Consider the following 23,778-nt stretch of genomic DNA (forward strand, 5'->3'; position numbering starts at 1 on the left):
AATCTCAGAGAAGCTGCATTGCTTTCAAGGATGCTCCCACAGATTTATGTAATACCCTGTTTTTCTTCTTACTAGGATAATAGGAGAGTGGGTCTATGTATGTTCAGCATGCTGGTTGAAACCAGTTGAACTTTCAGAATTTCTCAGGTGGAATAAGCTGGATAGAGTCTGAGAACTGAGTTGCTCAGGATGAGAGAGGGAACGAATTACCTGGGGTCTGGGAAAGCACTTCTCTGGAGGAATATCCAAGTAAGGCCTCCTGGAAGGAGAACAACTACTTTGCTCTGTCTTTGTTCTGTCTTGTAAGTACGGTTTCCTTTGAAGTCTCCATTCTTGGTTAAATGTATGGTTAACAGTCTGGGAAAACTTGTCCCCAGACATGTTACAAAGGTTAAAATGACACTTGGGCTCAAACTGGGTTTGGGACATTAATGTTGGTCATAGGAGTATGGGCAAGAAGGTAGTTTATGGGAGAAGCAGAAAGTATGCTGGAAAGATGGGTTCAAGGCTCATGTTTGCCTAAGAATCAAAAAGGCTCTCGGTATGAAGGTCATCATATCAAGGGCTAGGCTCAAAGGGTAAATATTGATTCATAGCTAAGGGCTTGCAACCTAGAGGCTTTGCCCCTTGTTGCTGGGCCATTTGGGTCATAGGACAGAGATCATGGGAAGAGTCCAGGTCTCGGGGACTTAGGAGATTTTGTTGGCCACATGGGGCCAGGAAGTTGAAGAAAGAGCCTGGTTCATAAGAGAAACACACTCTCATCAAAGGTAGCATAAGAGTAATACTTGAACAGAGACCCAGGTAAAAATAACTAGAAGAGAAGCCCCCATGAATAGGTTTTTCCTTATATGAACAGGTTTCCAGCTCTCAGTTCCTTCTAATTCAGCCATCCTATTATTATTAGCCCTTATCACCTTAACAAACATGGTACCTCATGCATCTGGGATTGTTATCAGGAGTGAGCAGGCGGCATTTAGCTTCCCAGTACCCCAGAGTGGTTTGTGCCTTTCTCTCCAACCCCCCATCTCTCTTGGCCCCCATGACATCTTAGTACCTGGGATGCACGCTAAGTCTTATGTGACCTCTCCAATCTCTGTGATCACATTTTAAGCATACACACATACACAAAAAAACATTCTGTAGATCCTCAGAGCAGTAGAAAAACAAATTCCCAACTTTAATTGTGTGACAACAAGAGGCTATGAAATTGTTGGAGAGAAGAAATTGTGGGGTATGATAGGGAAGCCCCTTTCCTGGAAAAAAATGGGTGGATCGGGGAAGGGATTATAAAGTGAATTTTCAGGTAAAGAACATAGAACATGGCAAAAGGCAGGTAAGGACATCAGTATCCACACAGCAATTTTGCTATTTCAGATAAACTTCCCAAGTCTCCTTGATCCACTCCCTCTTCCGTGCCTTCATAACACAGGATTAAAGGTATTGGTAGCTTAGGAATGATCACCTTACCTATAAGTATAATAATACACACAAAAGTATGTACTATCTAATTTATTTCTCCCATTACAGTATTGTACCTCCCAATTTTAAGACTAATAGTATGTCCATTCTCTTGAACATTAAATAGAAATGCTTCCTCAGATCTCCTCATCCTCCTCTTAATCTACTCATTTAAAACATCTTTATTGCATGCCTACTGTGGGCTTGTCATGTTCCCACAACTTTGGATCATAGCTATGCCTTTGACCAAAAAAAAGAAGTAAATGAATTCAGATTGTAAGTTCAGGTAGGAACAGGGGATAGTAGTTCATTTATATAAAGGAATCAGGGAAGTCTTTACTTCAGAGTAATACTTGAGCAGAGACCCAGGTAAAAATAACTAGAACAGAAGCTCACATTTATTGAGAATTTTCTTCTTGTATCAGAAGTCACGCTAAGAGATTTCCATGTATTTAAATTTCTCAGAAGTTCTTTGAAGAAAATACTTCATTATGTACATTTTGTAAATGTGGAAACCAAAGCTTAGAGACGTCCTGTTGCTTTCCCAGGGCCATTCAGGCAATAAGCATTGGAACAGGGGTTTCATTCCATTGCATCTGACTTAGACCTTGACATTCTTAACTGCCAAGCTCCGTGCCTAAGGACTGGCTACCTGGGAGAGAAATTGCAGTTCTTTGCTTTCTGTCTCCCTAACCAAGATCTTGAAAGCAAAGGGTTGCACACTGTGCTCTGTGGAAGCCCCAGGGCTCCTTTGAGCCCAGGATATATGTATGAAATCCCACATTGGTTTCCAGGAGAATGATTCTACTTCTATCTGTTTTATGAATTAGACTGCAATAGAATAGTTTTGCTAAGAATGATTAGCTCCTTAAAAGAAAGTTGAAAAATGGCCTGTTCAATGAATTTTTATGAAATTTCTTTTGAGAAATTGAAAGAATGGTGTTTCGATGTGTGTGATCAGAGAGCAGCAGTAGCTGTTGCAGAAGTAAAAGTCATAGAATAGCAGTAGCAATGGCAGTGGCAGCCATGTTAGCTACAAACATGTCACTGCTCACTGAGTTCCAATTACTGGCTGAAGCTCTTTGCAACACTAGCCCATTGAATCTTCTCAGTAACCCCAAGGAATAGGTTCATTTTACAAGTGAGGAACATGGAGCTCTGAGATATTAAGGGACTACTCCAGACTCCACAGCTGCTGAGTGGCATGGACCTGGAATTGAGCCCAGGTTGGAGACCTGCAGAATCTGCATATTGTCACTTCATGCTCTACAGGTTGAACCTGAACCGTTTGTGGCACTGACCTTATAGCAAAAGCTATCTTTGCTGTGATGTCTCACCTTGGTGATTGCATGTCCTATGACAGCACATGACACATTTGTGCCTCCTATAGGACCTCTAATAGATCCAGTGTTACCTGAGATGCTCCCCAACTACAGTTCACGTTGGTAAATGTATGACACTTCTCATAAGCAAAAGTTGATTCCCAAATTTCATCTTCATGGGCCTGGCATGGCCTATTTGGGGTAATTATTTTTAAAAAATTGATTAATCATATTAATGAATTAAGCCAACACTGGTAGTAGCTGTGGCTCAGTTGTATCCCAAGCCAATACCAAGAAAGGCATTTATTTAGTCACATGTGAAATACACAGTCGGCCTTTGGATGACCATCTTGACCAAATGTTAGTTCCAAAGGTTCAAAAGCGTAGAAAAATCATTATAAACTCATCTCACCTCTGTGCAGCAAATTCTGACCCATGCCATGAGGGGACATTTAGACTAAACATTCCTAAAAGGTCTCTTGCCACTGTAAATTTTCACTCTATGGCCATTTCTTGGCAAATTGGAGTTGTCATTAAGACTCAACTGCAATTTCTTCAGTGAAAGAAACAATCTGACTAAATGAAAGGATGCTACATGTCTTCCAGTAATGGCCAGGCTCTGTTGAGCCATGGACACTGAGGTAGCAAGGATTTCATTCTAGATTTAAAAAAAAAAAAAAAAGTCCAATCAACATAAATCCCAAGACCTCAGGCATTAAAATCACCCAGAAAAAAGAGACATCATCAATTCCTCACATTATCTAATTTGGGGCACTGTCTATGGATTCGCTCTGTCTCATTGGACAACAAAGTATATTATGAGAAAAATGAGGGTTGGTTCCAGGGCTTTCTCTACTGCCTGTTTCCTTTTTTTATTATTATTGCCTTAGCAGTATTCATGGTTTGTGCCTCAAAGCTACCAGACAGGGTCCCACAAATCTCCCCGGCTTCCTGTGTGGGAGCCAGGCTGAGATGATATGCAGCCCTCTGAGTGTTCCCTGCATCATTCTAGACCCAAACCAAGATATGATTTAGGATGTCCCTATAAAACTGAGGATCATTGGCCTAATCGGAGTCATTTATTGTGTCTTGAGCTATCAAATCAGTGCTCGCAGTTTGTGGGGAATTGGTTGGGAGCAAACTTCCCAGTATTATTATATAATGGTTATTTTGAAAAGATTCTCATTTATGAAGGTAATGTGTAGCTTGTTTTAAAATAATTTTTCTTGTGTATATTTAAGATATACAACATGATATTATGGGATGCATACAGATAGTAAAATGGTTACTCCTGTGAAGCAAATTAACATATGTCATCTCACATAGTTACCTATTTTTTAATGTTTGTTTTTGTGGTAAGAGCAAATAAAATCTAATTTAGCAGGAATCCCAAATAGAGTAGTTAGCCCTTCATATCCATGAGTTCTGCATCTGCAGATTCAACCAACCGTGTAGCAAAAATATTCTAAAAAAGAATTGCATCTCTGATACGTGGATGCTAATTGACAATAAGGGAGGGCACACTAGGGAAGAATAGATTTAGATTAGGTAGAGGGGAGTGAAGTGAGGGGAAGGGAGGGAATAATGGGGACAGGAAGGACAGTAGAATGAAACAGAAATTATTACCTTATATATATAAGACTGCATGACCAATTTGATTCTACAACATGTACAATCAGAAAAATGAGACATTATACCCCATCTGTTTATGATATATCAAAGTGTATAAATGCTTTCTACTGTTATGTATAACTAATTAAAACAAATTTTAAAAATTTTTAAAGAATTATCTCTCTACTGAATGTGTATAGATTTATATTTTATGTTGTTATACCCTAAACAATACAGTATAATAACTGTATATATAGTACTTACATAGTATTAGATATTATAAGTAATCTAGAAAAAGTTTAAAGTATATAGGAGGGTTTCAGGGGTTATATGCAAATAATGGACCATTTCACATATGGAATTTGAGCATCCATGGATTTTGGTATCCCCTGGGGGCCCTGCAACAATCTCCCATGAATATTGAGGGACATCTGCACATTTTTCTTACCTATTGTTTTAACGTTTATTACTAGCTCTGTAGACTTGTCCATCCTACCTATCTTCTGCTTCATATCCTCTTTCTCACTCTATCCTAATCTAATAATGGCTATTTTATTCTGTCTGTATATTTGACTGTTTTATTCCATAGATCGTCCAATCTTTTTTAAATTTTAATTTATTAAATTTAATTTTTTAAATTTAATCTCACTTAGCATATTCCTCCCATTTTATCCACATTGCTGCAAATGACAGAATCTCCTTTTTAAGAGTGAATAATATGTCATTATGTATATATACATAAGGTTTTTGAAAAAAATAAAATGCATTTATACATCCACAGATTGTTTCCATATCCTGGATATTTTGAATAACACTGCAGTAAAAAAATGTAGATATCTTTATAAGGAGGTAATTTTAATAGTCGTATACTCTTAGCATATTGGGTCAAAAATTTTGCAGGAAGTAGCTGCTCTGTAGTTTAAGATTTATTCCATCTTAGAAGAAGTGATCACTTAAAACTATTCGACTCCGAAATAAATAGCTTCTCATTAGAGTTAGAAAGAAAGTGTAACCCTACAAAAGATGGTTCTACATAATTCTAATTCAGGAACAGTAGGGAAACAAAAGTTCATGTACTAAGAGAAAAGTATGATGTGACAAAAATCCAGGGAAGGCATATGGTGATACTGAAATCACACCAAATTTTATTTATGCTGAATGTTTTATTTTGTTGAAATTAGATGGGAAACAAGCCATATTGAAATATTGAAAATCTTAGATTCAGTTTGTGTTAAGGAAAGATGGTGTTCATCTGAAAGATTTTTGCATTAACAGTGAGAACAAGGTAAGAATGCCTCTTACCAAGTCATGAAATGGTGGAGCTCTTAGCTCTTGCCCCATTTCCTGAGTAAATAAGAGCACAGACTCAAATTGCAGCATGAAGACCTGGAGACATTAATTCGTACTAAAGAAACACAGCTTCTAACTGTTTAAAATAAGTGTCTGCTGGGAAAATTTAAGGCAATTGCACCAACACACCAGTAAAGCTGGCTGACCTGTCATGAGGGGGACAGCTGTCCCCTGAGCAGATTTCAGCACTGTTCCACAGAGATGGACTATCTGGAGCTTGTCACACTGTGGAGAGACTTTGGTCCTTGATTTCTCCCAATATCTATTCTCTCCAATTGAAAAACCCAGTCATAGGTATTGGATGAAGAGGAAATAAATCTATCATTATGATTTAGCTATTTTTAACAGCATCTGTGTTTTAGAACACCATTTGCAAAAAAATATTTGCAGAGATTAACCTTTTGAAACAATAATGGCATCACATTCTATTAAGTAATTTTCCTGGAAAACCTCACTTTGAAAATAATGCAAATCATCATCAATGTGCAGCTCAACTTAGGATTTTATCTGGAATTCAGTTGCTTCAGAGTGATCATTTAATACTCAAACCATTTGTCTCTTTCTGGGTCCATGAGTGTCCATTTATCCATTTCCTGACCCTCCCCCAAGTTTACAATTCTAGTTCCTAGTCTTATTGTTAGCACTAGAAAGGGAATTAGCACAATCTTGACCTTCATGGCTGACCTTTCTGGGTTTGTTATCACTTTTATTTTAACCAGATCCTACAGACAAAATCTATAGTGATGATGTACCCAGCAAGATAGATAATTAGGAAGTGCCATCTCCATAATTATTGTGTTACAGTCTCTGGAGGGACATGAAAGCTTGTCCTGTCCCTTGAACAGGACAAGTTGCTAATCCCCTTAACATTTCTTTCCCTTTGGACTGATAATATTTCACAAAATTTTGCTTTGTAAAATATTCCTAAAGGGAGGCTTAGCATAATGCACAGATTATGGAAATGATGCTCATTAAGTAGAGGGCGAGATTTCTGGAAAGCCACAGTGCTGCTTCGAAACATGTAACCTCCATTAGAGGCTTCATTTGAATGTTTATTCATGGAGCAGTAAACGTTTATTATTATACATTTTATTGAAACATAAATTAAAGAACTGTAATTATGTGTATGGCAAATAGCGAAGCAATGTGCATTTGTCACAAAATGGGTAAGACAAGGAAAAATACCATCATTGTTTCATTTGCATCCAAATCCTTTATTGTATACCCAATAGAAAGACACCCAGAGGGAATAACTCTATGGATTAATGTTCTGATACAGTGTGTAAATAAAAGTACATATTCTTGGTATTCTGTCTAGCAAAGAGAGCATCCTGGAATTAATTTGTGAGGGTCAGAATCTATCCAGAGAAAAGGTGGGTTTCTTCTCTCTGGAGAGAGAACCACGGTGGCTGTTATTAAAGTTAATGCTAAGCAGTGGATATGTCCCCTTGGTAGTCCTTGCAATGCTGATTATTTTTAGGACAAGCTGTTGCTTCAGACACTTGAACATATTTGAGGAGTTTTTTAAAAAGGACTTATGTGAGACTAGAAAGACAAAACCTTCAAATTTGCATTTTGGTAAAAAAAGATATTTTTCAACAGTGAGGAAAGGTGGTGTATTATGATCATAATGGCTCTTCGTAGAACGTGTCCTTTATGCCCAGAAGTTTTCAGGGAGAGGGGGAAAAACAGGATTCATCAAGAAAATCAATACACATGTGTTTTATTTTTCTAAGCAAGTTAAGAAATCAAGAATATAGTAGTTGTCCATCATTTAACCATCTATACTCCCATCCATCTATTCATTCACCCATCCATCTTTTCACTTATCCACCCATCTACCCATCTATGCATCTATCCATTCATCTTTCCATCCATCCATCCATCCATTCATTCATCCATCCATTCATCCGTTTATCCATTGAGCATTTAATCAATATGTTCTCTAACCTGGGAACATGGTATTAGGAGAAGGAGATGATCAGGAGAAAAAAGTTCCAAATTCATAGAAGGAAAAAAATATGTAATCATTTATGCTTTATGGTAAAAGCTGTCAGAAGAACCCTGAAGAGTCTGAAGGCTACACACACACACACACACATGATTTTGGAAAATAGAGGAAGAAAGAGAGAAGAAAAAAGGAAAGTGATTCCACAGGGAAGGAAAAACATTTTTTTTTAATTTTCCCTACCAAGAAATGTATTATAAGCACAGTCACTGCAGTGATTTCAGATAAAGTACAATTGTGACACATCCTGGAATACTCTGTGTCTCTTGAAGTCATTTTACTGGAGGCATGACAAGGCACTGTCCCTGCACAGCAGTGAACAGCAAAGTTCACAAAGAGCCTCTGAGCTCCTGAATGTATGGCAGAGTTGGAAGGCTGTTCATCCTAGAATGGATGACCCGGGTTTTTACCTGTCCTTTTGCATGATCATAACTAAAACAGTAGGAGTGATCCCACCTGAGGTCCCTGTATTTTGAGTTATGGTTTTGTAGATCTGGTTTGATGTTATGTCACTGAATACCATCATAAGCCAAAAGACAATATAGGTTATTTGTATAAGACTCAAATTTGTTAGAAATCTGTTCTCTCCTAGGCCTCACTTGAAGAAGAGCTTAATATCATGAGGGTGAATTGCATGGAGGGAAGTGGGGTTAGACTTTGTGCTGGACTGGGTTTCCCTACACAGGAGTGCTGATCATATGTGACACTCTTGAGCTTTGGAATTGAGTAGACCCACTACTTCCATAGTTCTCTGTTTCTTCATTGATACATAATGACAATGATTTTGGTTATATATATCATAGAGTTTTATGATAAATAATTAAGAAATTGCAGACAGAGTGTCTCAGTTCCTGGTGTAAGGTGCCAGTCATATAATAAGAGCTTTATAAATAGTAACGATTATTACTGCTGCTTTTTATGATGATAGTGAGCAAAGAATCCTCACAAAGCACAGTTCCTAGTGTATAGTGTTCTCATGTAAATGGTAGCTAATGTTGTAACTGAAAAGACCTTTAAAATAATAAGTGGGTGAGGGGGTATAGTATTACTATAAATGTGTAAATAAAGATTTTTTAAAATCTCATGTGAAAGAAGTAATTAGATAATGTGTCAGTGTCCTCCTTAGAAGAAGAGGGCTACATGGACACAAGCAGCCCATGACAGGACCTGCATCTTTCCAGATACAAAGCCAGTCCCTTCTACATAGTTTATCCGCAGCCTGAGAGTAGTAGGTGATGCATTCATTTCCTTGCAGTTAACTTGCTGTTAAAGGAGTAAGGAAGCCTGGGACTGCTTTTTGAGATAGTAAATGGTTCTATTTGGTGGCAATAGGATGTTCTACCCTTTGGAATGGGGAGGGGAGTGGACACCAAGAATCTATAGTAATTTGAGAGTTAGGATGTAATAGAGGAAGCCAACAGAGTGAAAAACTAGAGGCAAGATAACGGGAAGGGAGACTATGTTAATTCCTCATGGCCAGATGTTTCTCTCTCCATGGCGGTAACTCTACCACCATTCTTTCCTGTAATTCACTTAGTAAAGGAAAATGGAAGAAGCCACTTGAAATGTAATTGTCTCTCACTGTTCCTGTTTGGGTCTATTACACAAACAGTAGGGAGATTTCTCATTTTGTTCTGTTGATTGCAGCAGGATTTAAAAAAAAAAAAAAGGAGGAGGGAGGAGTAAAAGTTCTTTCAACACCTGCTTTCTTAATTGATAGTGATTGCTTTACCCCCAAAAGTGAGTGGGTTTTAAACAAGTGGGTCCATTCTCACAAGGCACATTAGCATCTTATAAACATACCAGTAAAATAGAAAAGGTGACAGAACTATGATAATGGCTCCCATTTCCTCCTCTGGGTGAGAGTCCCAGATGCCATTCACCTTTCATTTTTCTTTTATTTGCAATCAGTGCTTCCTGTGTTTCACAAAGACAGATGATAGAAAAGGCCGCTTTCTGCCTACATATGCTTTTTTTTTCCCCCAAGTTTGTGAGAGAGGGGTAAGGAACTTGATCTACTTATTATTTGTTCTTTTTTTGTTCCGATTTCAGGGGAAGACCTTCTTAAAACAGAGAAAACAAAAATAATCTCTCCTGGTTTTATCCAGTGCCTGTCACGGTACCTCATGCAAGCCAGTACTTTGGCTTGAGCTACTCATGCTTGCAGTGTGCAAGATGGGGGAAATTGATCGACAAAATAGATGCATTGACACTTGCTCATGTTTGCTCAGTTCCCTGGGCTTCTGTTCTCATAGAGGAGGAATTGAAAAAAGAGCCTGCCAATTATTTCCACCTTGTGAGCCTGAAGCCAAAAGGAAAAGACACACTGCCAGGCTCTCAGAGTTCAGTGACACTTTATATAGCCTCGGATTCCATCATCTTGCTTTTCTTTGGCATTAAAAGACCTTAATTTTTAGAAAATTTGAAATTTAAAACTGTCTGGTTGCTAAAAGCTCCTTTAAACTCTCATTGTGGTTGGGAGCAATATATCATCAAAGCCGTGGTGCTTGGATGATGTACGGCACCCGTATATCATGAGAGGACCATCCCTCTTATGATATATTAATATAACTCAGCATTGGAGTACTGCCAGTGATGTATGACTTAAAAACACAATTGTTAAGCCACAAAACTCTATGGAGCCTCTGCACAGTCTGGATTTTATTTTTTTTTTTAAACTGATTTTTTTTCTTTAAGTTTCTGAGCTTTCCTGAGATCATTAGATCATTTGGACTCCCAGAAAGCACTATCTCCTGTGTTTCAGGAAAGGCAGATGAGCTGCCTGAGCACTCGCCAATATTCCCAGTGAAGGAACCCATAGAATCAGAAACCATTAACGAATCCTTTGCCTTTCGACAGGACCACTGCTTTCATTCCTGTTGCCAGTGCTGAAGTGACTTCAGGCCTATGTGAGCAGCATTAGTTCTAATGACATTTATTTTACACCCACGTGGCTTTCAGTGGATTTCATGCTGATTCTAAAGTTAGTAGCAGAAGATGAAGCCTCCGCAAATCCAAAAAGGCATAATACTTCCATGTGGATAATACCAGCTTTTGGGGTAGTGATGGCCCAGGGTAGAATGTGTTCAGCATGGTTCAACACAGAGCCAAGTCCTCTGGTTCAGAGTAGAAGCAGGTTGTCAAAAATGGTTTCATGTAATAGAGCCATTGCTAGAATGTACTGAATATTGAAGATGTGCCAGCATTGGCCTAAGAACTTTACCCACACATTCCATATAATCAGCACAATAATCCTATGTGTTAGGATGCTAGTTTTATGGCCAGTTGAAAGATGAGGGCAGATAAGCTAAGGGACTCACCCATAAGAGACAGAGGCAGGGCCTGAACCTTGGCCATCCACATCCACTACCTGCACACCAAGGTGCTTCTTTACAGACCTCCATGTTTCTGAGATCCGGGACTGGTAGGATGGGTAAGATGTGGTAGAAAGCCCTGGAAGACAAGTCTGGATTTGGGGTTCTCATTTGGGGCCTACAATGGCTTTGCTATTGATTTTAGAACAGTCACTTTTCTCTTCTATAAAATGGAGAAATTAGATACAGTGAGTCCCCACCAACATTTCCAATTATAATCCCAAGTTGTTTTCATAGGTCTTTTTTTAAAAAAATCTTTTTTGTATTTTTTAAAGTAAAAGATTTTTTTTTTCTTTTTTGCAAGTGGAATTGCACATGGGATCCTAACATAGACACAGGTAATAGTGGAGCTCCTCTGTGTGTATTGGGCAGGGGGAACTGAGGCCTAGTTTCCTGTCTTGTGTACCATTCCTATTTCTACTGCACACTGCCCTTACCCCAGGTTTGTCCTGGAAACTTTGTGATTTGTAATTTGAAACCCATTGACCAGAACTTTATCTCTCTGTACTCTCTAATGAAAAGGATATTCAACCCTTGAGCTATCAAACCAGCAGGGAATTATGAGGTTGCAAATATTAGAAATGAGCACACCACTTTGAAAAGCATTGCTGCAAATAGGGTCACGTCACGTCACATCACCCCTGTGACCCTGCAGCTGTGATAGGTTCATCCATCTGACACCAGACACCTGTTCTCACTTCCAAGGTGGAGGAAAGTAGAAGTGCTAGCTCATTAATGCTTCCCCAGAGAAGTTCTCAGGCAATGAGGATAAGTGTTGGTGTATAAACACCCCACTTCCCTAGACCCTAGAGTAGGATGACTTCGAGGTGCATGCTATATCCTAGCTCCCAGAGTTTGCTACTAGAACTAAGCTTTAGGCACACAGAGTGACAACGTCCTTGATAAACATCCTTTATTGGCTGCCTTTCATTTCCTGTCTCTTTCCATATTCCCTTACTGGGGTGTCCAGGGATCACCTTCTACATACACCACATGCTCTTGCATTCTTGTTTCAGGGTGTACTTCTGGGGCAATGGAGACAATTTATATTTTTATTTCTCCACATGAGGAAAAGAAATTGTTATTGCTTGATGGTGAGATTAAAGTTTCTCCTGGGTGTCTCCTGTTCTTCCAGATTTTCTGGATTGTACTTATTTTACTGTGATGATCACCAAATGAAACAGTCTTATTGTGTAAATACATTTGCTTTTTTCAAGTTGAGAGCTTTTAGTAATAATCCAAAATTTCACAGACAGAGCAATAGACATAGACACTTGTCTGAGTCATGCTGTTGGAAAATTTTGTCTCATTTTACTCACCTACGGAATTGATAGAATAATATACACTTCATAGAAGTGTTGTAGAGATGAGATAAATATGTATATTCTACAGTAAAAATATCAGAAGGTCATTTGCATTTGTTTTTTGTTTGCTACTGTAACAAATTGCTGCAAGCTTAGCCTTTGGGTCAAATGGTAACTCTGTGGTTGACCTTTTGAGGAAATGCCAAACTGTTTACCAAAGCAACTGTACCACTTTGCATTCCCATCAGCTTGTACAAGGGTTCCAGTTTTTCCACATCTTTGCCAACATTTGTTATCAATCTATCTTTCTTATCATAGTTATCTTTATAGATATGAAGTAGTGTCTCCCTGTGGTTTTGGGCTAAGAATGTCCAGCATCTTTTCACATGCTTATTATTTGTTTATACAGCTTTTTTTGTTGTTGTACTGGGTATTGAACAAAGGGCTTTACACATGCTAGGCAAGTGCTCTACCTCTAAGTTGTACCCCAGCTCTCTGCATTTTTTTTGGTATCAAGGATTGAACCCAGTGAGCCACATCCCCAGACCTTTATATTTTTTATTTTGAGGCAAAGTCTATGTTGCTTATGACGTCACCGAGTTGCTGAGGCTGGCTTTGAACTTGCAATCCTCCTGCCTCAGCCTTCTAAGCCACTGGGATTATGGGCATATGCTACCATACTCAGCTATATAGCTTTTATTGGTAAAGCTCTCTTTTTCAGTTTTAGTTAGGATTTTTGTCTGTCTTCTTCAGTTGTAGTAGTTCTTTCTCTAATTTGGATACAAGTCCCTTATCAATATATGTTCTGCAAAATAAATTTCTATCTTTCTGTGATTTGACTTGTCATGTTCTTGCTTGTCCTTTGAAGCACGAAGTTTAACATTTTGAGGATGTTCACCCTTTCGTACTTCTAAGAACCCTTGGGATGACATTCAACTAACCTAGATAATCCAAGATACTCTCTTGCTTTTAAAGGTCAGCTGGTAAGCAACCTTCATTCATCTGCAATATAAATTCTCCTTTGGCATGTAACCTAACATATTCACAGGTCAGGTATTAGAAGTCTTTGTGAAGAGGAATTACTCTACCACCTACAACATTGTTTTTGTTATTCTTTAGGGCAAGACTTGCCCTCTGAAATTACTCATGGGCAGGGCTAGGGGAGATGGGTTCACATGGGGCTCCTGAATGAGACTGTAGGTCACCTGTTGGGAAGAGGGTAACTCTGTAGCTTTCCCTGCCTTTTCCCCCAACCATGATTTTATTCCTTATATTTGAATTCTAACACAGTCTGACAAGGACACAATATATCAATATTAACTACACTAACCATCCTCAGGTGATTATGAGTAAAACACAAATGCTCAAAACGATTGAAAGAGAAGTATAGGCAGTGCAGAAGTATAGGCAGGGCAGAGTCCCCAAAAGTGACATCAGTGTTGCTCTCTCTCCTTACCTCCCACTCACTGCAGTTAAAGTTAATTAATAACCAATTTCTTGGAATATAATTCTCTTATTACAGAAATCGCCTTATTAAAGTATACAACTCAGTGTTCTATAGGTATTCATAAAGTCATACAATCATCACCTTTACATCATTGTCAAACATATCTATCATCCCCAAAGAAATTCTGAGCCATTGACTCTTTATTTCTGATCTGAGAATTGCTATTCTTTCTTTCTTGGTCAATTTGTCTATTCTGGGTGTTCCATAAACACAATCATGTAATATATGGCCATTTGTGCCAAGATTCTTTCACATGAGGCATAATTCATTCCTTTACATGTCAAATCATATTCTGTTGTCTTGATACACCACATTTTGTTTATCTGTTCATCTGTAGATGGTCATGTGGGCTATGAATGATATTGTTGTGAACATTCATGTACAAGTATTTACAGTTCTCTTGCATATATACTAGAGGTAGAAGTCTGAGTTATATGATAACTGTGTAGTTGACTCATTGAGGAACATTCAAGCTCTTTCCCAAAGCAGCTGCATCATTACATTCCCAACAAAAGGGTTCCAGGATTCCCATTCTCCACGTTCTCACCAGCACATCTTGTGTCAGTCTTTTGGATTGTGGACATTCCAGTGGGCGTGAAGTAGTGTCTTTGTGTGTGTTGATTCACCTTTCACTAATGACTCATGATAACTAAGCATCTTATGTGCTTTGTGCTTTTGTCCCCCTGACTTCACTGAAACCAACTCAAGCATTCAGCGCTTCAACCCTGTTGATGGCTTCTTCCCTCCTTCTGGAAGCTCTTTTCTAGATTATTGGTGCTCACCATCTCCTGTTTTCATAAACTTGAGTCCTACTTCTCTTCCTGAGCTTCAAATGTTGGAGTGTCCCATTGCTATTAGCTCTTCCCCAAAACATCTTTATTCATGACAGTTATGTCAACATGAAATTGAATTGTCTATTAATTTATTTTTTGCATTAGTCACTGATGTGTAAGCTCTACAGAAGCAGATTTGTCTTGTTCATCAGAATTCCTGGTTCTAGAATAGCACTAAATATTTTTGAATGAATGAACACTTGTAGAAAAACGTACATGTTTCATGGGGGGAAAAAAAAAGCTGGGTTCTCCATAACAAATTACTGAAATATTGCATCAAATTTGAAAAAGTGTCTTTTGTGAGGGACTTCTCAGATACTTCACTGTGATAATGAACATTGTAAAATTTTATTTGAATGAAAACTTTTTCAGTATGAATGTATCATGAGACTTGCAAAATATTCTTCCAATTTCAGTAGCCAAGTTTCGATCCCTAGCAAAATTTTAAAACACTTTATTAAATGGATGGTTTGTTAGCACTTAGAAGGATAAGTTATGATCACCATGGATTAATATTAAAATTAATATCAACAGGGTATGGCAAATTATCCCCATGGATGCCATGCAGAATTCCATTCGGTTGGAAGGCCACGGCAACAGTATGTTCTCACAACACTGAGGCTTTGAGCTGGGTATGCCACATTCTCCTTGTTCTGAAAAGCTGAGTGGGTTGTCAGGATGATGGGATCAGCCTGTCATTTAAGAATTACGTGAAGACATCAGGCTGAGTTGAGATATCTGCCCTTGAGGAAAAAATCACCTACCCAGTGAGCTGTTTACTGTCTTTGGTGTCATGGTGAGTTTCAAGTAGTTACCAGTGATCAAGAGTGGCATTTCCAGAACTGGATGGTAACAGAGCCTAAAAAGAGAGCTTTGAACACTAAACTGAGAAGACAAAAGTGAGGGGTGGGGGTGGAGGACAGGGATACTATCTATGATTCTATGACATTCCCCTGAAGTGTGTTCATAGCCTGCCATATGTTAATGGTGATAAGTAACTACCATATCCCCAAAGATAGGCACTGGGATCCTCAGAGTGCATGAAGCCAGGGAAGCATTCAGAAATAGGTCTCCCTATAATTTGGAGGAGGATGGGCAGGTAAAACAGGGAGTGATGTTGGTGCCCATATTGATACCCTTGGCAGGAGTGGGGTTAGGAATCAGATGGATGGTCTTAGCCATTGTTTCTCAGTTAGTGGCCCTTAACCAGTGGTACCAGCATCACCTTGTACCATGTTAGAAATGTAAATTTTGGAGTCCTACCAATGTGTATTTTAACAATCCTGAGGCATGATTTGAAGTTTGAGAACTTCTAGTGAAAGCAACAGAAACAAACTTTGGTCAAAAGAGATGCTTTAACAATGTGCCATTCAAAAAGCCTTTAAAATATCTTTACTGCTGGTAAGAGAATTAGTTCTTGTATCTGATCTCTGCTTGGTTTTAAGATTTTTAAAAAAATACATTTTTTGGAATAGTAAAAGTAATCATGCTGTACCTGTACACTTAGAAGATCTGCTTCTCTTAATAATTCTGCAAGGCAGGAACTATTGCAGTTCTCATTATAGACAAGGATGGTGGGACATAGGTCTTCTGTGGCAAGCTCACATAGCTAGTTACGTGGTAGGTTCGTCTACACTGAATGTATTGTACTTCTTGATAAGTGGCTATTAAGTGATCAGTGTCCTTAGTTAGGCAGTTTGACGGCAGAACACTGGTTTGGAAAATGGGAGGCTGGGGGGACCAGAGGGAGAAAGAAGGAAAGTGGGAAAAGAAGAAAGGATACAACAGTAGGTTTTAGAAGCAGAAATCAAGTGAAGGCTCTAAGTGTGGGCTATCTCCTTCTTTTGTGGCACTTTCCTGGTCTTTCCATCATCCAGTCTGTGGATTCCAATTAGTTTCTGATTGGAGTCTGGGCCCACACTGCCTGGCTTTCTCTGAAGAAGTTGGTTCCTGGGTAGTTTGTGATTTATTTTTCCTTACTTGTTTTTCCTCCCTCTGCCCCTATGCTCCCATAGTCTCTGTGACATAAGTAGACACTCATCCCAGTTGCTGAGGGATCCCATGACTGGCTTTATCACTGACTGGAGAATATTGTGGCAGAAGCATGTCTTAAAACCAAGCAGAGGGGCTGCGTGCCAGGGGCTGGTGTGAAGTTCTTCTCTGCTTCATTCACCTTGGAGTGCCTTGCTGTGTGCCTCTGCTTTAATAGCATATCATTTTCCCTTCCTTTTACACAAAACCACTGGGACACTTAATCTTAGTTCTCTGGAGGTCTTTTGGAGTTTCACAGCCCGATCGTAGTAATCAAGAAAGGGTAGGCGTGACCAAGGATGAGGTTTGATTCTTTGACTGCCTCTCCAGATTTAGGCTTTTAATTTTCACATTCCTCTCCATGGTTTGTAATAAATGTGGGAACATAACTGAAGGGCAGGAATAGGTTTAACTTCAACAAAGGTACAGTAGACACTATTGGGAAAGTAAAACTTTGAAATGGCAGTTCAGCCTTGAAGAATATATTGAATTAGATATGCTGTAAGCCTTGATTCATGATCTCTGCATAATAGCATTGCTATGTATATTACCTGGGTGTCTTAGTAGACTAGAGAAATGGGCTGTTTAAGAGATTAAGTTCACAGAATCAGTGCCTTTGCTGATGAAAAATGAGAGGGCAAGAGCCAGGTGACCTCACTTCCTGTGCATATTCTTACCACTTCCTGTGGGGCCATGACCTCTCTGAGCACTGATTTCTTCATCTGCAAAATAAAGATTATTTTAGAATGGGATTTTTATGAGTATTAAGTGAAATTTTATCAAGCACAGAGCTTCGCTTATCATAGTAAATGAAAGTTCAACAAATGAGAACTGTCTATTCTACCATTGTAAGATTATTATTAAAATTCCTGATTCTGTAATTCTGTCCCTTAGTACTTCCTTTCCTCATTCATTTATTCATGCAGTTCTTTTTTAGCTGATTCTTATTTCTTGTCAGTTTCGGAGTCACGATGGTCATCTTTTATAAGACATACTGTCATTTCAAAGCACTGGCTAAGTACAACCAAGACTGACAACTATGAATAATTCCACAGAGCCTCTAAAATATTCTGGCATTTCACTCCAACTCAGATATGCCACTAAGTTCTTCTCTCTTGTTTTGTGCCTCTCAATTCTCAGCAGATTTCATATATTATTGCGGAAGGTGAACATCGTCTTCCTCTGAAAACTAATCCAGAAAGAACCAATGTGGAGTAATTGGGCTTCATGAGAGCATCACTTGTCAAGTCTAAAAACATATGGAGAGATAATCACATTGTATTTTTTCTTTCTTACACATTTTCAGCACGTTCATGTCCACGTTCTTCCCAGAAAAGCTGGAGACTTTCGCAGGAATGACAGCATCTATGAAGAGGTAAGTCTGCCCTTTCTGATCACAGTGGCTGTCATCTTGATGCAATCAACCTGGTGAACCAGATGTCACTCTAGATATGGTCTTAAATTGGTTTCTACCTAGTAGAACTTGGGAAGTGGAAGTAGAGGCCTAGGAACCAACAATGGCCATAATAGAAACCCCAGATAAGTTAATTATAATTATTTCCTTCTTTCAAATGAAACCCAGCAGCCACCAAGTGTCCTTGTGGTGTCTGCCCTCTCATTTACCAGAACATTATATATTTGTGTGGAGATAATATTCCAGAATCTCCAGAGAAGAAAATATGCAGTAAAATCAATAGAGAGAAAGAAGAATGATATAGGATTTTTTAATTCAAATCCTATGTTTAATTTTGACACTCTTTGAAACTCAACTGGTCTCCCTAATAGCATTTACTCAAAGTGGATCTTAGAATTATCATGAGCAGAAACTGGTTTAGATAATATGAGTATACTCCATGTATTATAAACATTTTAGCAGTTAACTGATTTCTGGACACTCCTATTCAAAAATATAAGTGTGAAATCAGTACAAACACGAATATGAGCAGTAGCCAGGTGATTTGCTTCTAGGATCTTGTCTGCATGAGAACCTTCAGGTTCATCTGTCCTGTGTGGAACGTACAGCCTGAGATGGGTGAGGTTGTAATTCCAGTTTATATACTCACTCTAGCCAGGGAAACCATGTTCCTATATGTTAGAGCTATGGCACTAGCACCATAGAATGCTTGACTGAAAAGGACTTGGAGGGCATTTCTGGATGTAGCAAGGAAAAGGGCTATGATTGATAAGCAATGTCAACCATGGGTGTCAGATAGGAGAGAGTTTCCATATTAGCCATCCATTTATAATCCTGTTGTAACCTCTTAGATTGATTTTAAAAATTCATTTTTATTTTGGTTGCTTACATTGATTTTTTTAAATGCGTTTTTAAAATTATGGTTTTTTATCATTCAGCTCTACCGGGTTAATCTATCTGATTATCTTTACTTGGTCTTCATGGGTGACGTAGAGTCTGTGCTTTTCTTTGTGTGTCTATAGGATTTCTTTATAGTAACTAGACATGAAAATGGCTACCCAAACCTTGGAAATAAAGAAACAATACATCAGCACTTAATAATGAATGGGTAATTCGTTTTTCTAGGATTTATCGGATCATTTGAGTTGATTGGTTATTATGTCTTTAGGATATATCTTATTATATCATGTTTCCTGCGTTTTTCAAGAGTCACAATGGACCTCTGTAGAATGAAATTGACTTAGATACTAGCTTTTAAGTGATGGTTTGTAAACCAGTTGCTGAAAATCTCAGTTCCCAAGAGGTTCCTTCCCTAGAGATTCTGACTCAATAGATGGCAAAGGAACTCAGTCATTATGTAAGAAAATCCCCAGGAGATTTTGGTTCATGTCTAGGTATAGGAATAGGCTCTCTGCCAAATCTGGGCTTTCCAAAGTAATTCTATAATACTATCATTCAAACTAATTTTCATTGGATATGGAGTGCAATTTGGGGGTTGGTAAGGATTTAGCCCCATATTGGAGGAAAGCCAGAATTATGGAGTAATTATAAGAGATGCATTAAAAATACAAGTATGGATGTTATTAACATAACTGAGGTTAATAAAATGTTGCCAAGTACAGGCTACTTTAATGAATAAATTAGCACATGATTTATATACAAGTGAATGCTGCTAAAGTGGTATTAAAAGTGCTTGAAAACACTGTTTTCTTAGGCTGAACAGTCACCTTGAAATCTTGTTTGTGTTCCAAAAAATGCTAGTGAGAGAATCTGCACAGATATATTTCCACTGGGTTCAAGATATGATGCCCAATACTATGGCTGGTGTGTGCCCTTTCTCTCCTCTTGTTCTTTTGCCCTGTGTACATGCTTTGAGATCATCTCTAGCACCGCAGATTAAGCAACACATGTTCCTACTTTCCACCTATTTGGAAGAGCATCACAGGAGAAGTAATTGCCATAAGTTTTTTTTTTTTTTTCAATCTCTGGGTAAGTGGACATGTGTTACAGACATTTCCACTAAGGGAGATTGTGGTATAGAACTATAGAGAGGTTGGACTCAGAAAGAAGCAGAATCAAGCCCAAATCCAATGCCACCTACTTACTGAATGATATTGGGTTAGTCATTTCACCTTTGTGTTCTAATTCTCCTGACTTTAAAATGGAAATAATAGTATATTCCAAAAGATCATCACATGACTTATGTGAATTATGTACCTGAAATCTTATTTCAGAGCTTTGTACATAGCTACCTAATAGCATATGCTTAGTATATATTTCTCATCTAATTATAATGATTAATTTAGTTTTTGAAAAAGTGGAGATGGGGGACAAATGGATAAGTCGGATTCAAAGACAGCTCACTGGGTGTTTCTGTACAGCACTCTCTCCAAGGCCCATCCTGGCCCATCCTTCCAATTTTTTCTCTGCCTCTAACCACTTATTTTAAATTTCATTTTCATCTTCATACAAAAATGTTTCTGCAGTTTGAGTACATAATAAGGTGATGTCTAGAAAGAGGAATGAGAACATCGAAGCATTGCTCAGGCATTGTTGGTGCAGGATGAAATGTACATGAGGCCAAATAATCTTAATCAGAAATGATAGAGTGATGAGGAATGGCATTCTTTATACTGATGAAATCCCTTGCTGAAGATCCTGTGTGTCCTCACAACATACAACAGACAGACTGTCTTGGATGAGAGGGGACAGGGACAACAGGTGACTGAACTCAGAAAATCTACTTGTATCCCTACCACTGCAGACACAGAAAATGTCAGGTAGAAAGGTCACATTCTCTTTGAGCACTCTTTTAAGAAGAGTAGTGACAAACTGGAGAAGAGTCACGGAAAGGTGTTTGAGGTGGCAGGTTCTAGAAACAGACTGAGGAATAGTTGATGGTAAATATGTTTAGACTAGAGAAAGGACAACTTGTAGAGGGAGAGGAGTGACAGAGTCAATTTCTAAATATCTGAAGGGCTGGCAGGTGGCAATGTTATTAATAAGTTCTATGTGTTTCTCGAGAGCAGATCTGGGACTATAAAACTACAAAGAGGCAAGTATCAGCTCCACATAACAAGAGGTCAAATGGAGAAAAACTTCAAAATGGTCACAGTGCCTTTCGTGGGAGTGAGCTTCCTGTCCTGGTGCTCATTCAGACATAGAGTGGACTGTCATGATGTATGCATTTTGGTAATTGCTTGGACTACACGGTTCTGCAGATCCTGTCTTTACAAATCTGGTCCACTTGATCATTATCTTCATTTTTAATTTATGAGAGCTCTGTAACAAATAGTGATTTTTTTTTTTTTTTTGTCATCAGTATTATAGCCTTTGGGTTACTGCCTGACAAAACATATTCTTTTTATTTATTTCATGGAAATACAAGGCAGAACTCTTTTTTTTTTTTAATAAGACCCCTCATTCTCAGCCTACTTCATGCTTTTATTCCAGCTCATTGGTGCATATTGATACTCCGTGGATTTTGCTTGCCTTTTCATATAGATGTTATTATTGCTTGCAAAGTATTTTTAATGGTGTGCTGTATTTTTGTCTGCAAATATTTTTAATGACTATTAACGTCATTTGGCATGTCACTAATTCTGGGGTCACTGTAGTTTCTACAGTTCTTTTATCTGGGTTTGTGTATCTCATTTAGGATACTTGCCTGTCTCCTGAAGTTGGCTCAGTTTCAGATCTCTACCTACGTCTTAGGCTCGCACCCTCTCTCATGCACTCAAATGTTACTGTTCTGCGGAACCCTCTGTCTGGTCTGGTGTGTATGCCATTTATTTTTATCTTTTATTTCACCTCCTTGCTTACTCATTTACTGTCCTGTGGCCCTGGGTAAGTTCTTTAATTCAGGGGTATATGTCCACCTCCCCTGTTTCTTTACATCTGGTTCTCTCTCATTGCTTACTTTTGTTAAATATATCATTTTTGTTCCTTTCTCATGACCTTTGAATGTGTCATTATCTTTGCTCATAATTTCTGCCATCTTCTCCTTTCCTTTGTGTAGCTTCATGGCTTTATCCAAATCTCAGCTCAAAGTCACCTCCTCAATGAATCTCTTTCACTGTTCTCCAACTATAACAACCAGCTATTCCTCTGCCCCTGTCTCAGTAACTCAAGCATGTCGCCATGACTTTTTCTTTCTCAGCACCACACTTGAAATAATTTATTATTTTATATTCACCCCCCCAACTACATTGTAAAGCCTTGAGAGCAGGAACCTAATCTGGCATAGAGTGGCTCATAAATGTGTATTTATTAAAGAAGTGACCACATGAAAGAACAAGGACTCAGACTAGAAACCTTGGAATTCTCTACTAGTTCCTAACATAATTTAAGAGGAGAGTATATCTTGCTTTCAGAGGGGAGGATTCATTAACTCATCACTATACTGGGTGAGCCCCTGACATGGTGCTATCAGCAATCTGAGGTTAATTTAATGGGGCATTGATAGAACAGAATCCTTTGGTTGAAAATCAGCGTGCAGAAGACTGAAAGTTGTGATACACCAGAAAGGCTTAGGGAAGCAATCGTAAACGTTATCTGATTGCTAAGCAAGTCTGGTAGACACTTGTCAAAGATGATGAGTAACTTACCCCCTCAAAATGTAGATTTGTCTGGTTGTAACAAAGACAGATGTAGGATTGGCTGAAAGTAGGCCCAAGAGCTTCTCTGCCTTCCATTCAACTTTGATTGCTATCTATGCGTTTATCATCACCCGCTGTTCCTCCGGCTTTGTTTCCTGGACTTGTCCACATGCATTTTGCTCCCTATTTTATCTACCCCATTTCAGAGTACGTGCCTCTCTTCTCTCTCTAACCTGAGTTCAGACTCCATGTTTTCCAAAACAGTCTCTTCCAAAGCCCATTCTTTGTGGTTCATCATGCAGATCTTATTCATCTGTAGCCCCCAATCTCTTTCTGTGTCTATGTTGTCTATGTTTTCTAAGTTTCCATGAATTCTCTGAACTCATTGGGCCCTCTATTATCTTAAGTCAATGAACATTAGGATAATGACACAATTGGGTCCTTGGATAAGAACATGTATTACTAAGGTAGCAGAGGGAAACCCCCATTGCCTAATGTCATGGCACATCATCTCATTATCTCAGTAAGCCTTACCCTAGCTGTGTCTCAAAAAGGCAACTCTCATAATCATATTGGACGATTCGTGAAATGTTTATGGGTGACATTGAATGGTTGTTATTGTGTACTGTATATAAAACCCATCACTGATGAAGGAAGCAACTATTATTAAAGCAAATGGGAATAGCAATCAGCAATTGGACAAATTCAACCATGACTTTCATAGGCAGAACAACTGTGGGCTCAAGCATGTCATGGGAAACAATTGCTTGGCTTAACACAATTCATGAGCAGAATCAATTTGCTAAAACGCAGGTCATTTGGCCCTGAGGGTTGGAGGGAACCATTATATTGCTGATGATATTTATTGTTGAACTTGGATCTCTTTCACACACCATTTGACAATGGACTTCAAGTCCATGGGTCCCTAGTTGACTCTCCAAAAAGGAAGGCATGTTTCAGTGAGA

The 23,778-nt window shown here is 38.6% G+C and overlaps 1 protein-coding gene across 10 annotated transcripts in view; it reads left to right on the forward strand.

Annotated features, from left to right (window-relative positions):
• The window catches only part of Fhit (fragile histidine triad diadenosine triphosphatase), a 1,445,121-nt gene that overhangs the window by 1,226,311 nt on the left and 195,032 nt on the right, over positions 1-23,778 (forward strand). For all 10 annotated transcript variants that reach the window (XM_046453018.1, XM_058582092.1, XM_046453014.2 and 7 more), the window contains one exon: positions 18,108-18,176. In XM_046453018.1, the coding sequence (XP_046308974.1) occupies positions 18,108-18,176 (69 nt within the window). The remainder of the gene's footprint in view (positions 1-18,107; positions 18,177-23,778) is intronic.

Source organism: Marmota monax, unplaced genomic scaffold (assembly GCF_021218885.2).
Source record: "Marmota monax isolate L192 unplaced genomic scaffold, Marmota_monax_Labrador192_F-V1.1 WCK01_AAM20220418_F8-fsc00042, whole genome shotgun sequence".
NCBI classification, from domain to species: Eukaryota; Metazoa; Chordata; class Mammalia; order Rodentia; family Sciuridae; genus Marmota; species Marmota monax.